The 12282-nt window shown below is 35.9% G+C and overlaps 2 protein-coding genes across 7 annotated transcripts in view; both read right to left on the reverse strand.

Moving 5' to 3' along the window:
- Positions 3147–8050, reverse strand: LOC109819470 (probable E3 ubiquitin-protein ligase LOG2). The gene is made up of 3 exons (XM_020385209.1): positions 7154–8050; positions 5392–5893; positions 3147–3611 (listed from the first exon to the last, which is right to left on the reverse strand). Exons 1-3 carry the CDS (start codon positions 7468–7470, stop codon positions 3474–3476), a joined length of 957 nt encoding a protein of 318 aa, XP_020240798.1. The 5' UTR covers positions 7471–8050; the 3' UTR covers positions 3147–3473.
- LOC109819495 (serine/threonine-protein kinase GRIK1-like) overlaps positions 9910–12282 on the reverse strand; it is a 9255-nt gene continuing 6882 nt past the window's right edge. For 5 of the 6 annotated variants that reach the window (XM_020385243.1, XM_020385237.1, XM_020385262.1 and 2 more), the window contains 5 exons: positions 12055–12150; positions 11700–11766; positions 11471–11586; positions 11290–11368; positions 9910–10352 (listed from right to left, as the gene is read on the reverse strand). In XM_020385243.1, the coding sequence (XP_020240832.1) occupies positions 10198–10352; positions 11290–11368; positions 11471–11586; positions 11700–11766; positions 12055–12150 (513 nt within the window). In that variant the 3' untranslated portion in view covers positions 9910–10197. The remainder of the gene's footprint in view (positions 10353–11289; positions 11369–11470; positions 11587–11699; positions 11767–12054; positions 12151–12282) is intronic. The other variant, XM_020385250.1, reaches the window with a different exon arrangement.

Raw genomic sequence — 12282 nt, forward strand, 5'->3', positions numbered from 1 at the left:
TTCTCTTTTTGAGACAAAAAGCATGAATTTACATACACCTATACTTTAAATCCCCTAGAATATAGCACCAATTGGTGAGGTACAAAGATCAACCAACATCAGTATGTGTGGTGGAATTAACCATTACTAGGACTAATTGCGGATAAACCCAGTACAATATCATTGCTTTTAAGTTACTATACTTCTCTTTTTTTTCAGATAGACTGCCCAAGTGAATTTTTTTTTTTACTCTTTTGTATCAAGGATGTTTATTTTTCATAAAAGAAAAATAATTTTCTCATTCACCCGAAGTAACGCAGTCAAAAAAATTTCACAGGGGGCCTATCAGCAAAAGTACATGCAGAGGGACAATGAAGTTCAAAAGAGCAATACAGGTCCGCTGCATCAATGTCAAGTTATAAGGTTGCGCACTTCTAGATGCATGGATTTAATAACGGTCTTAAATCTTAATCCACTGCTAAGATCGTGGTCACTGCAGAAATAAATTTGCTCGTATTAAAGAAACAGATAGAAATCCAAGGCACAGAGTCACGTACAGATAAACTATCTCAATTCCAACAGAGTTCACTGAAGCTATGTATAATTGCAAGTTAAGTGTTAGTTGCATGCAGCTGCAATTGTTGTAGGTGTTGTTGCTTATTTCTATAGTTACGTTTAGGAGTGCTAAAATGTATCTGTATCCGATGAAATATCTGTAACTGTATTCGTTAGGGTATGGATATGATTACCCAAATATATAACTGATAGGATATGGTTATGGATATAGTTTTGTAGTGAAATATTCAGATCTGTATTCTAAATATCCGAAAACATATTAGTCATACGGTAGTTTTAATCCTTAGATTACGGATTTGACGTTAGTTTTAATGATCAAGGTATCTAATCTTAGCTTTACATATATAATGAACATACTAATGAACTCTTTTGCATCACATGGACTACAATTTTTTTCCAATATTATCTAGTTTTCTCATATCCATTTTGTATCCGCATGCATACCCGCTTATATATCTGCATGTATATCCGTATCCGTATCTGATTTTAACGGATATGTATATGAATTTTTCTTACCGAGGTATATCCGTATCTGTATCCTTATCCGAAATGGGTAAGCGGATATGAATATAATAAGTATCATATCCAAGCCGTATCCGGACCGAATGCACCCCTAGTTATGCTAGTTTGGCCCAGTTTTAAAATTTTACAATTACAGCCGTAGTTGTCGTTGACATTTTGTAAGTCAAATGGGTAGCAACTATAATGCGCGTCCAAGTTTGCTTTAAGTTGTTTGGCTGCACCGGATGGAAATAAGAGGTATTTTTGCAACTGTATTGCAACCGTATTTATTATTTATAGTGAAATAAAGAATGTCAATTACCAGTCTCGATTGCATTGAAATTAACCACGGAGAGAAAAGTACAGAAATCAAGAGCACCATCAGATCTGTTCGATATCTCTGACGTAGCTTCAAGCACCAGCTTTTGAAGACAGCTTATAGTGGAACCTTGCGGAGCGCCCATAACATGTGAGTGGAAGGCGCAAAGAAATATCTCCGATTGCGGAAGAAGAAAAAAAATTTAATTTTTTAAAGAGATACGCCAATGTGATTAACCTGCTTAAAGTCAAGACAACAAGGATTAGGGTGTCAACATCTTAGGGAAAGCAATTATTTCCTCTTAGAAAGGGGTCTTCTTTTCTACTAACCCTTAATGTAGAAACTAGAAATAAGAGTTGGGTTTCTCCTAGAACTATCCTTAATTTATGCCTCCTGGACAAATGTTTAAAGTGGTTTTTTGTTTAATCAACCACCTTCTGGTTAAATTTTCACTAAAATATAAAAAAAATAACCTTATAAAACACACGTTTAAGGTATGTGACTTTTATTCTAAAAACACAAAAACATTAACAAAGTGAGGCTGAGGCACATGTCTTTAATATTTGTTTTTAAGGATATTTTTAGGTTCTTATTTTGGTTGGGAGGTGGTGGATTGGGGAAAACCCCCCTACTTTAAAGATGGCTTACGTATAAATTGAAAATAAAAAGTAATTTATGTATAACGACCCTATTTTTAAGATGGTGTCCAGGAAAAAAAAAGCCCTAAAAAACTATTTATATTACAATCTAAGTAGTGTTTTATTTATAACATGAAATTTCTGTTGTAGTAACAAAAAGAAAGGGAAAAAGAATAAGAAGAGTATGAAATAGAAGACTGTACCTCATAATCATCACCACCACTTCCAACATATGTGCATATATCCCAAAAAATATGGACAAGCAAATGAAACCCCATTATTCATCGTAGATATTTTAACTACATCACCAATAAATACCAGGTAAGTCTACGTGTGTTATAAAGTTTAGAATACTAGCAGCAGTCTGTGTATAGCACACACCAAGAGGTTTATTTTGGCGTCAAACTTTTTTAGCTCAAAAACAACGACTAGAACAAGGCCTCAGCAAAAATGGACGTGTATGATGGAGCGGTAGAGAAAGAAATAAGAATGAAATTAGCAAAAAAACAACTAGAGCTGGCTTATAGAAGAAAGTTGAAACTGAATAAATGATCAGAACATCACTAGGAGCTTGTAGACAGATACTAAATCACCTGTTCAAACTCTTCATCATTAGAACATGCTTAGAGTTTCTTTACTGAAAAAAAAGCAGAGCACTACGAACTATACAACATAGGCTATTTAGGTTAAGATGAAAACATCAAATTTAACAATATGATTCATCTCCAACTAGGTATGAGATTGGGGATCCTCTGTTGCCCGGATGGTTGAGAGGTTCCAATGTGGCTTCTAAGTTCTTGGGTTCGATTCCCGTTAGGAAAAAAAAAAGTATAAGGTTAGCAAACGCCAACAAATAGAGAAGCTTCCAATGAGAATCTAGCTTGGGCATCAATAATTTGAAACTACATGGAAGATAAAAATAAACAATATGCACTATATAAAATGATGCATATGTACGCATCAAACAACAAAAACAAAACTAAGTAATCCACATACTCATCTTTCGTCCTGCTTCTGCTCCTTAGCGTCATCCTTCATGTGCATCACTTTTGGATAGATCTCCCCCACAAAAAGAACTGCAACCTCCATCAAATAGAATGCTAAACATTTTCTTAGATGCTCTTACAACAGAAAAAACAAACAGAGGACTTCCACCTTAAATTCATATTCAACTAGAATTTTCATGCTGAAAGGATAAACAGCACACAATAGAAACAAGAAAATATTGGTACAGAGAATCTATGACTTATGTAATTAATACAGGCAACTAAATATATACTTTGCTTCCACTGTTGCACAATATTGTTTTAGCAAGCAACCATTATGGTGAAAACATATAAAAACAGAAGTGTTTTTTCATGATTCATCTTGAGCCAATATAAACAACATATTGAAATTGATCTCAAAAAGGATTATAATTATACAGCCCACTCCACTCTGTTTGCAGATTGATACATGGATCAATTGTGCTCCACTGCTTGTCGCTCTTCAGACCGGTTGTTGACTTTAATCTCCAATAATCGCTCTACTGGCTGCCTACATATGGGACATCGGTTTGTTTGGTACCTTAAAACCTTTGCACAGCCACTGCACATGCACTGCAACAAAAAAATAAAATAAAAATAAACATATATATATATATACATATATAACAAATAATTTTTCATTTTTTCTAATAAAAAATAAACTCGCATGGTTTAACAACTTGTTTCAGAACTGAACTCGAAATTTTGTTGATCTACAGTTATAAATGTAAAGCTATATTTTTATGGCCAACGTTGGCAAATCAAATACAAACTGTTGCCAGCAAGTACGATCCTGGTAAGATCTCTTTTGGAGAGTGACAAAAGTTATTTGCAAATTGGACAAAACTCCCCTCTCCAATTGCATTTTAAAATTTTGAAAGCTACCCCCCATCAAGCCATTATAAATCTCGTTTAAAATTTAAGTTCAAGATATGGACCTATTTATTTCGACATAATTAATCATAAGCTAGAAGTATCCCCCATTAATATTTAAATGGAAAATCTCTTTCTTGCAAATGAATCTAATTCACTCTTCCATTAGGTCTGGCCTATGTTGCATGGGCACTTCAATCATAAGCCGTACCCGTACCTGTACCCAACACGTCCTCTATCAGTGCCTATACCTGACATTCTTAGACGCTCCTTAAATACGTATATACATATATTCAAATGTGTATTCAATTATACAACACATGTTTTACTTTAAATAATTAAATCACTTGTCATACACTTCTTGGACACATACTGCACATCCACTTTAGAAATTTGTTGGACAAGGGTCAGGATTGTTTAAGCCCATGTTCAGTTAAAAACTATGAATACGAAGGGCCGTTTTGTGTATGACTCAGAACTATGATTTCAGCCCAACGCATTTCAGCCATGTCCCTGTACCCTACTTTTACAAATTTACCGTGTCCTGTACTTGTATCCATGCAACTTAGGGTCTGTCACGTGATAATTGACCTCAGTAAAGCAAATATCATTTCGAGCACTTGCCAGAATAAATTCAAACAAAATTTTATCAGAGGAGATACTGTCACTGAATATCATTTTGGGGGAATGGTATCCAACTTTGCTTAGGAATTGGCTCATTTAGAGATAAAACCAATATACAATCTTAAGGGATATTTCCAAAATAAAAACAAGAAAACAAGTGAGTATCTAAAATTTCCTCTCCTGAAAATTTCCATCATAATAAAGAAGGTTAAAAATAAAGCAGTTGCTCCTATCAGTCATTGACAGAAGCATCAAAGAGGCGTGTCAATGATTTCAATTTAATTTACCCATCCTTTTTCTTCTTTGACATCATCTCATTTTCTCTCTGATTCACTTTCATTTTAAATTCCATTAATCGATCATGAAGTTTTCATTTTAATTTTAATTTCACATCCTTAAAATTCATTCATATACATCCAAAGCAATTTTTTTCCCTTCAAGGTTAAAACAGAGGGTGAAGGAAATCACTCTAGTCGGTCATTCCTAGTGTCATTTCCTTGCTTTTACCAAACCAAAGAAACCTTAGCAAGCCTACCCTACCCCTCTCAACAAGGAAAGTGAAAAAAGAAAAGAAAAAAGAAAAACAATTTTGGCTGGTCTTACGATCTTATTAACTAATTATTTTATTTGAGGCCACCATCTCTGGACATAAAAAGTACTTAAAATACTTTTTTATTGTATTTGATCAAAAAAAAATGGTCATAACATCATCAGGGGGTGAAAAAGAACCTAAATACGGAACATATGGCAAAATTCACTAAATTGAAGGAAAAGAATACATATCACAAAGACAATATGCAAATAATATTGTAGAAGAGTTGTAATAAGTCTTATATTTGACAATAAAAAAACTTACCATATGTCGGCAAGGGAGAACAGTTGTATCCCGAGGTTCTGAGAGACAAATAACACACTCTTTTCCAGGATCACTCCCATCAAAATCATTATCAACTGAATTTCCTATCCCATAAATCTCTTGCAACTCATATCTAGTGCCATTTACCCACAATATTTGCTTCACTACACGTACTTTATAGTCACCCTTTTCCTTTTTCTCAAACACAGCTTGTGTGATTTGTGAGTTCAAAGAACTTATGTTCTCATTTTCACTGTCCGGTCTTTGATCTTCAGATGAAGAAGCTTCTGCTTTCACAGCAAGAGGGTAAACTTCCAGCTCTCCCTCTTTCATTAACTCTGCTTCCTCAAACAATGAGAAGTCAATTCCAGTACCTGATGGTTGCTTGAACTTCTGGCCAAGGCCTTCCTTGAAAGATACGGTGACAGGCTCAAGGAAGTTTTCCTTTGTCGAAGTTAAGTTACAGTCGAATCCTTCCTTTGCAAAGAAACATACCGAAATGCTGTTTACAGGGGGGAAAAAAGATTCATGTAAGTCAATGAGAGAATGCTAGTAAGACAATACAAGAAATGGAAAGGTCAAATCTCATACATAAAGCAAAGTTAGTATGTGTTAAGCAAAAATTAAACAAACTTTAATTGAAGAAATACATTTAGTGCAACCAGTCATTTTGAAAACAAATGGGTACTACCTTAGTATATGTAAGCTTCATGTATGCCTCCTGGTATAGAGATGAGCATATTTGCCTTAGATATATAAACCCTCCATTCTCCAAAAAAAAGCTGTAAGGTCAAGTATTTGAATGGCAAAGATCACCAAAAATAATAAATCTTGCAATATGGTGTTGCTACAATTTAGCCAATTTCTTAACAGTGAAAACTCTTTGAAACCCGTGAAAACTAAGTGACTAAGTTTGTAAAGATAAAGACACACAAATTAACTTAAACATGATTATAACCATGGCCTTGTTGATGTCTGGTACGTCAATCTCGCAATAAATGGCCATTTCAAACGTAGTTATTCTCCAATTCAGCGCTTAGCTAGTTAACTTCAAAGAAGAACACATAAAAAAAGTGTTTAACTAAAAATTATTAGGAATGACAAATATTTCACTGTTTTGTACTACTAAGAATAATGTGACATTCACAGATAAATTTTGTCATCATGCTAAAGACTATTTTGAAAAACCAAAACACTTGTTTCTTGGCTGCTGAAGTTAAACTATATAGTGTAAATTATAGATCCTTCAACTCATCCATTAGCAATTACCACCCCCAGGGTAGGCATTTTGAGAGGGATAAATTTCATATAACCCCCTCTACCAATGAACTGAGGGATAACAGTTGATAATAAATTAGCGGAAAGGTGATAAATTCCACTGAAGATATAGATGATGGGGCTTATCTACAAGTTACCCAAATACGTAATAGTATGACATAAGTAAACATTTTTTTAAATTTCAAGCAACCGTCAAGTTAGGAAGTATACAGGATGAATTCAGACGCTTATATATAACACAGGATTTTTCAACCATAACTAGCTCGAAATTGCCACTCAATGAACACATTCTAGCCAAATTAATGCAATACAATCAAACAAGTTCTAGCATAATAGTCTGTTTTTGCTGTCAATAATGCAGAACTAATGATTCCTTCTCAGCCATGACTCGAGAGAGTGTTAGTCCTCCTATACTACACTCACTATATACGGTTCATGACAATTATATTCGGATCTAACACAAATGTTATTGAAATAATATTACCTTCCAGCAACAGTGGCATCAAAAGTGAAGGCAACAAGGAACTTCCCCGGATTCAACTCATCAGGCTCAACCCTCAAGCTCTCCTTCTTGAGGTTTACATCGTTTCTAATCGTCACCGCCTTCTGATGCTCCACATAGGGCGCCAGCTGTGGAGGCGGGGGCCCACAAGGGTATGGGCCCCTCCCTCCACCCCAATTTGGGTGGTGGGGCCCGGGCCCAGGCCCTGGGTTTCGGTGGTGGTGATCAAAAGGTGCAGGCAACGGCGGCGGCGGCGGTGGAGGAGGGTAATATCCGGCAAACTGATAATAAGGGGGCATGTTAGGGTTAGGGTTAGGGTTTGGGAATTGGGGAGGGTACGGGGTTGCGGCGGCGAAAACGTAGCGGTTCCCGGCATCTCCGGCGGCTGAGAGGGCTGAGGGTGCTGCTGAATTGGGGGAGGGACTTGAGGAGAGGGCTCAATTTGATGATTAGGGTTCGAATGCCTTCTCCTGCTCTGAGCTCCACTGCTCCCAGCGTTCCCCATTTCTGTAAATGAAACCCTAGAAACTGATTTGAAGGGCTTTGTTGGATCTGCGAGAAGAGACTAGAGATCACATAAAGATGCGATCTTGGTGAAACTGGATAGGGAATTCGTGGGATTAGCGTGAAAACCCTAGAAAACACGTCAAGGTGCGATCTTGGAGCACGTTTTCTTCGATGGGCTCGAATAAAAATCTTTTTTTTTTCAATAAGAAAAAAAAGAACTAACCCCCAAACTCAATAATGAAGGCAATATTTAGGGGAATATAAAGAGTGGTTAAAAATAGAAGAGAATAATGGAGGCTGATGATAGTGGAGATGGTGGTGGGGGAGAAGATGAATGAAAGCACTCTGTAGCTGCCTTAAGAGCTTGATTTGTTCATTTTATAATTGTTTTTTAAATTTATATATGTGAAGAATATGTTAATGGAGGGGAAAGGATTTTTGGGTTGCTTGAAATGAAAATAAGGGTATAACATATTCTGTGCCCTTGTTTTTTTTGATGTTATTTGCACTTAAATACCCCAAAGTTTACACTTAAATGCTCTATGGTTTCACCAATCTTCCACTTAAGCGATCTATATTTTAAAATCGAGCACATAATGCCTAAAAGTGTCTAAAAAATTATAGATAAATATATTAAAGTTTTAAAATGTTGCACTATGGTGCCCCCTTCTATACCTAATGTTGCATACCCTCAGCTTTTAAATGGTCTAACTTAAATACCCTAAAAATTCTAAAAGTTACACTTTAGTATCCTCTGTTATGTGATGTTCTTGACATGTAGAGTAACTAGGTTCTTTTTAACTTTGGGACATTTATCTGCAATAATTAAATACTTTAGAGCATTTATTTGCTCGATTTTAAAATAGAAATCTTTTAAGTGTAATGTTGGTGAAACTATAGGGCATTTAATTGCAATTAAACCCTATTAGTAGCTTTGATAGGCTAAAAAATTTCCTAAAAATGTCCCAAAGTTCAAAAAGAATTTAACTATGACACCGTGTAAATAAGCCTCTTTTTCATGAGGTGAAATATGATGCGAACACTGGGAAATTTAAGTGTAGATAAGCCTCTTTTTCATGAGGTGAAAATGAAAATACATGTATATCGTTTCTTCAGTGACACAAAAAAATTATAGGAAGCTTAGAATATCAGGAAGTTTAGAACTATCAAGTGACAAGTAAAAATATAGTGGAGACGTAATCTTATTTTTCACTGTCATAAGTTTAGAACCATCAAGCGACAAATAAAAATATAGTAGGGATGTAATCTCATTTTTCGCTGTCATGTAGTCACTTTTTTATTCGCTCTGTTAGTAGTACATTTTTTTAAGTTCAAGAGGATTTTGTGAAAGTCCCCAAGTTAAGGAGGCTTTGTGGAATAAAGTTCAGAAGAATTTTGTGCAAAATCTCAAACGTAAGATTTATCCTTTAAAACAAAAAAAGGGTTTTTGTAAATATAGCATTAAATCTTCTATTTACCATCCGAGTGTTGGTATTTGTAAATTTACTCCCCAATTCTCTCACATTGAACTTTTCTATCTAAACGAGAAAATATTGCAAACTTATTGAAAATTATTAAATTTTTTAACATCATACCACTTAAAAATCAACAATAAGTTAAAGGGGTCAACAAGTACAATGTGAGAGAATCGAGGGTAAATTTTGCAAATCTGAAAATCTGATGGCCAAATTTGCCAATATGATGTTAGGGGGGTTTATTTGCAAAAATCCCAAAATTACTAGAGAGAAAGAAGAAAGGGTAGCCGAAACGGGACTATAAATTTCGCCGTCTCTCTCACTCACTCCCCCGTGGGGTAGAGAGGGACGGGATGGTGGAGTTGGTTCTCTTTCTCTTTCTTTTTCTTATTTTTGTGACGGCGAAAGGTTGCGTAAAAGGCTCCACCCCCGAAATGGGATTCTGTTACGAATAGCTGTCATGAAGTAATTATTAAATAATCATTGTAAACGTATTTGTGTATGCTGCTCGTGAGATGAATGCCTTTATGAGTTTTAGGTAACAATCCACTTGATTTAATTCATTTTCTATTTGAGATAATTATTTTTATTATTATAACCCAGCCCGAAATTGAACCCAATACCATGAGAGTCATATTCAAACCTACTCACCGCCTGAGTCACCCAAAGTGGGTCTGTTTAAAATAATTATAATGATTTATACCATGCACTACATATCCAAAACATTTGTTCGTAATTGATGAGACCATACAAACATCTGTATGAATGGTGTTTAAAAATAACTGTTTGTCATGCTGTTAAGTATAGCTTTTACAATCATATGCAACAATATTTGCAAATTGGTACTTCAATATCCAACCCAAAGAAGCCTAAGATGCCGTATAACTGATTACTAATTTACTATGACAACATACTTCAAGCTACATGCCCCCACATTTCAAGCTACAAAAAGGACTAAATAGTAGGATAACTACTTCCATTGCCAGGATCAGCATTCTGCTGAAATCTAAGGGAAGAATTTTGTCCAAAGATATCCAAGGATGCTCAGCAACAGCATTCAAAGCAAGTCCTTGAACTGCAAGGGGAGCATGACGATTTTTTTTGCCTGCAATGGCACAAGAACTCTGGGATTGGACCCTCTTCTCCTATGACCCAAGGATGATCTGCAACGGCATTCAAAGTAATTCGTTGCTTGGGATCTGTAAGGAAAACTTGTCAATAGCAAATCTAGAATACATATTTGCATGCATGCATTGCATAGCATACAATGCCCAATTTTTTTTTTTTTTTTTTTGGGGGGGGGGGGGTGGTTTGGTGGGGGTTGGGTTGGGTTGCGGAAGAGGTTAGGGTTTGGTGTGTTCTTCCACGATATTGTTGTTGCTCCTAACACAGCACACATCCAAACAGTTATAACTTAGATCATAGCTGACGGCTTGGACGTGTCACATGCAACACACAGAAAACACCATGGAGACACGCTAGCCCTAATTTACTAATTAACATTAGGCCTATATTTCAGAAAAACCTCCATAACATTGGACGATTATCACAATAACCCCCAATACCCCCCCCCCCCCCCCCCGCCCCCCCCCGAAGCAACACTAGCCAAAAATTTCACACTTTTAGGGGAGTTTTCTGACAACCCCTAACCTAAGGGTTTCTTTTTAATATTTTGAAATTTGTCCAAAGTTTTGGAATATAGCCTAAATATTATGCATGCATGTACTTAAATACATACATACATGTATGTGTGTGTGCGTGTTAGTGTGTGCGTCACAACAAAGAGGATAAAAATATCTAGTATCAACAAAAACTACTGCAGACCATCATAATTGATGGTCTACAGTAATCATCATGCTTAATTTTTCCTTAAAAAATGTGGATGAGGCATATGTTATATGAAATTTATTTACCCATGAATCAGGTGACATTTTTGTATTGTTGAAAACTGCTCATTTTGTGACCATTTTATGAATGGGCCAAAACTCTTTAAACCCTTTCATTATCCGCGAAAAAAACTTTAGAAGATAGGGATTGCAATAATTCGTGCTCTCTCCCTTGAGCGCGTGTGTGTGTGTTTGTGTTACAGAGAACACACAGAACAAAGTTTGATTGATCCTGAAACTGCTGACCGACCTTTGTGGAGAAGCCCTTCCAACAAACTCTTCAATTGGGGATTAATGTCATCAGGAAGCGTCAAAGAGTTATTAACAATCTGGATAAAGAACATCAAAATTCAAATTAGGCCAAGCAAATAATTAGGATAGAAATTGGTAATAGCTGAATCACAAGGAAAAACATGAAGAAGTTGGAACACCTTATCATAAGTGTCCTGTAGTGTCTCTCCAAGAAATGGGTATTGACCCAAAACCATGCAATATAAAGTAACCCCTAAAGCCCACGTATCAGCAGCTCTACCATGATAACTTGATCCTGCATAGATATTGAGGGAACATCAAGATAAGATTTTCACAAATTTTTATCAGAGGAAAGCAGCCATGAGCAGTTTCAAATTACTGAGATTGATAACAGCAGATTGCTTTTACCTAAACAACACTCGGGGGCTGTAAAAACAGGAGTTCCTGGAGATCGGCGGAGCTCATCATTGTTGTCCTGATAAACAAACTCTTATCACTTCACAAGAAATAAAAGATGACCCATAACACCATGGTCTTGTTGCAATATATTCATGAATTAGTGTTTCTTGTAATGACCAATAACACCATGGTCTTGCCGCCCTATATTCCATTAGCTAACGGTAAGTCAGATGTTTCTTCCAAACACAGATGAAAAACTGAACATGAAAATGATGAGAAGCTATGGAAAAACATCACCCTCCCTACCATGCATGCATCTGACTATGAATATCAATGTTACTCAAAACAGAAAGACAAAACTTACCTCAAAGACTTGACTGACACTGAAATCTGCTATCTTTACGTTTCCAGTGCTCGTCACCAAGAGGTTATCTGGTTTGATATCACCGTGGATAATATTCTGTTGGGAAAAAAAGAAGTGAAGAAATTTAGAGGAAATAACACTCACTGGATAACCAAAAAACTGAACCACAGAAAGTTTCTAATGTTAAAATGTGAAGTTCTGAATTGAGATAGGTTAAACAAACGAATG

The sequence above is a fragment of the Asparagus officinalis genome, chromosome 1 (genome assembly GCF_001876935.1).
Source record: "Asparagus officinalis chromosome 1, Aspof.V1, whole genome shotgun sequence".
NCBI classification, from domain to species: domain Eukaryota; kingdom Viridiplantae; phylum Streptophyta; class Magnoliopsida; order Asparagales; family Asparagaceae; genus Asparagus; species Asparagus officinalis.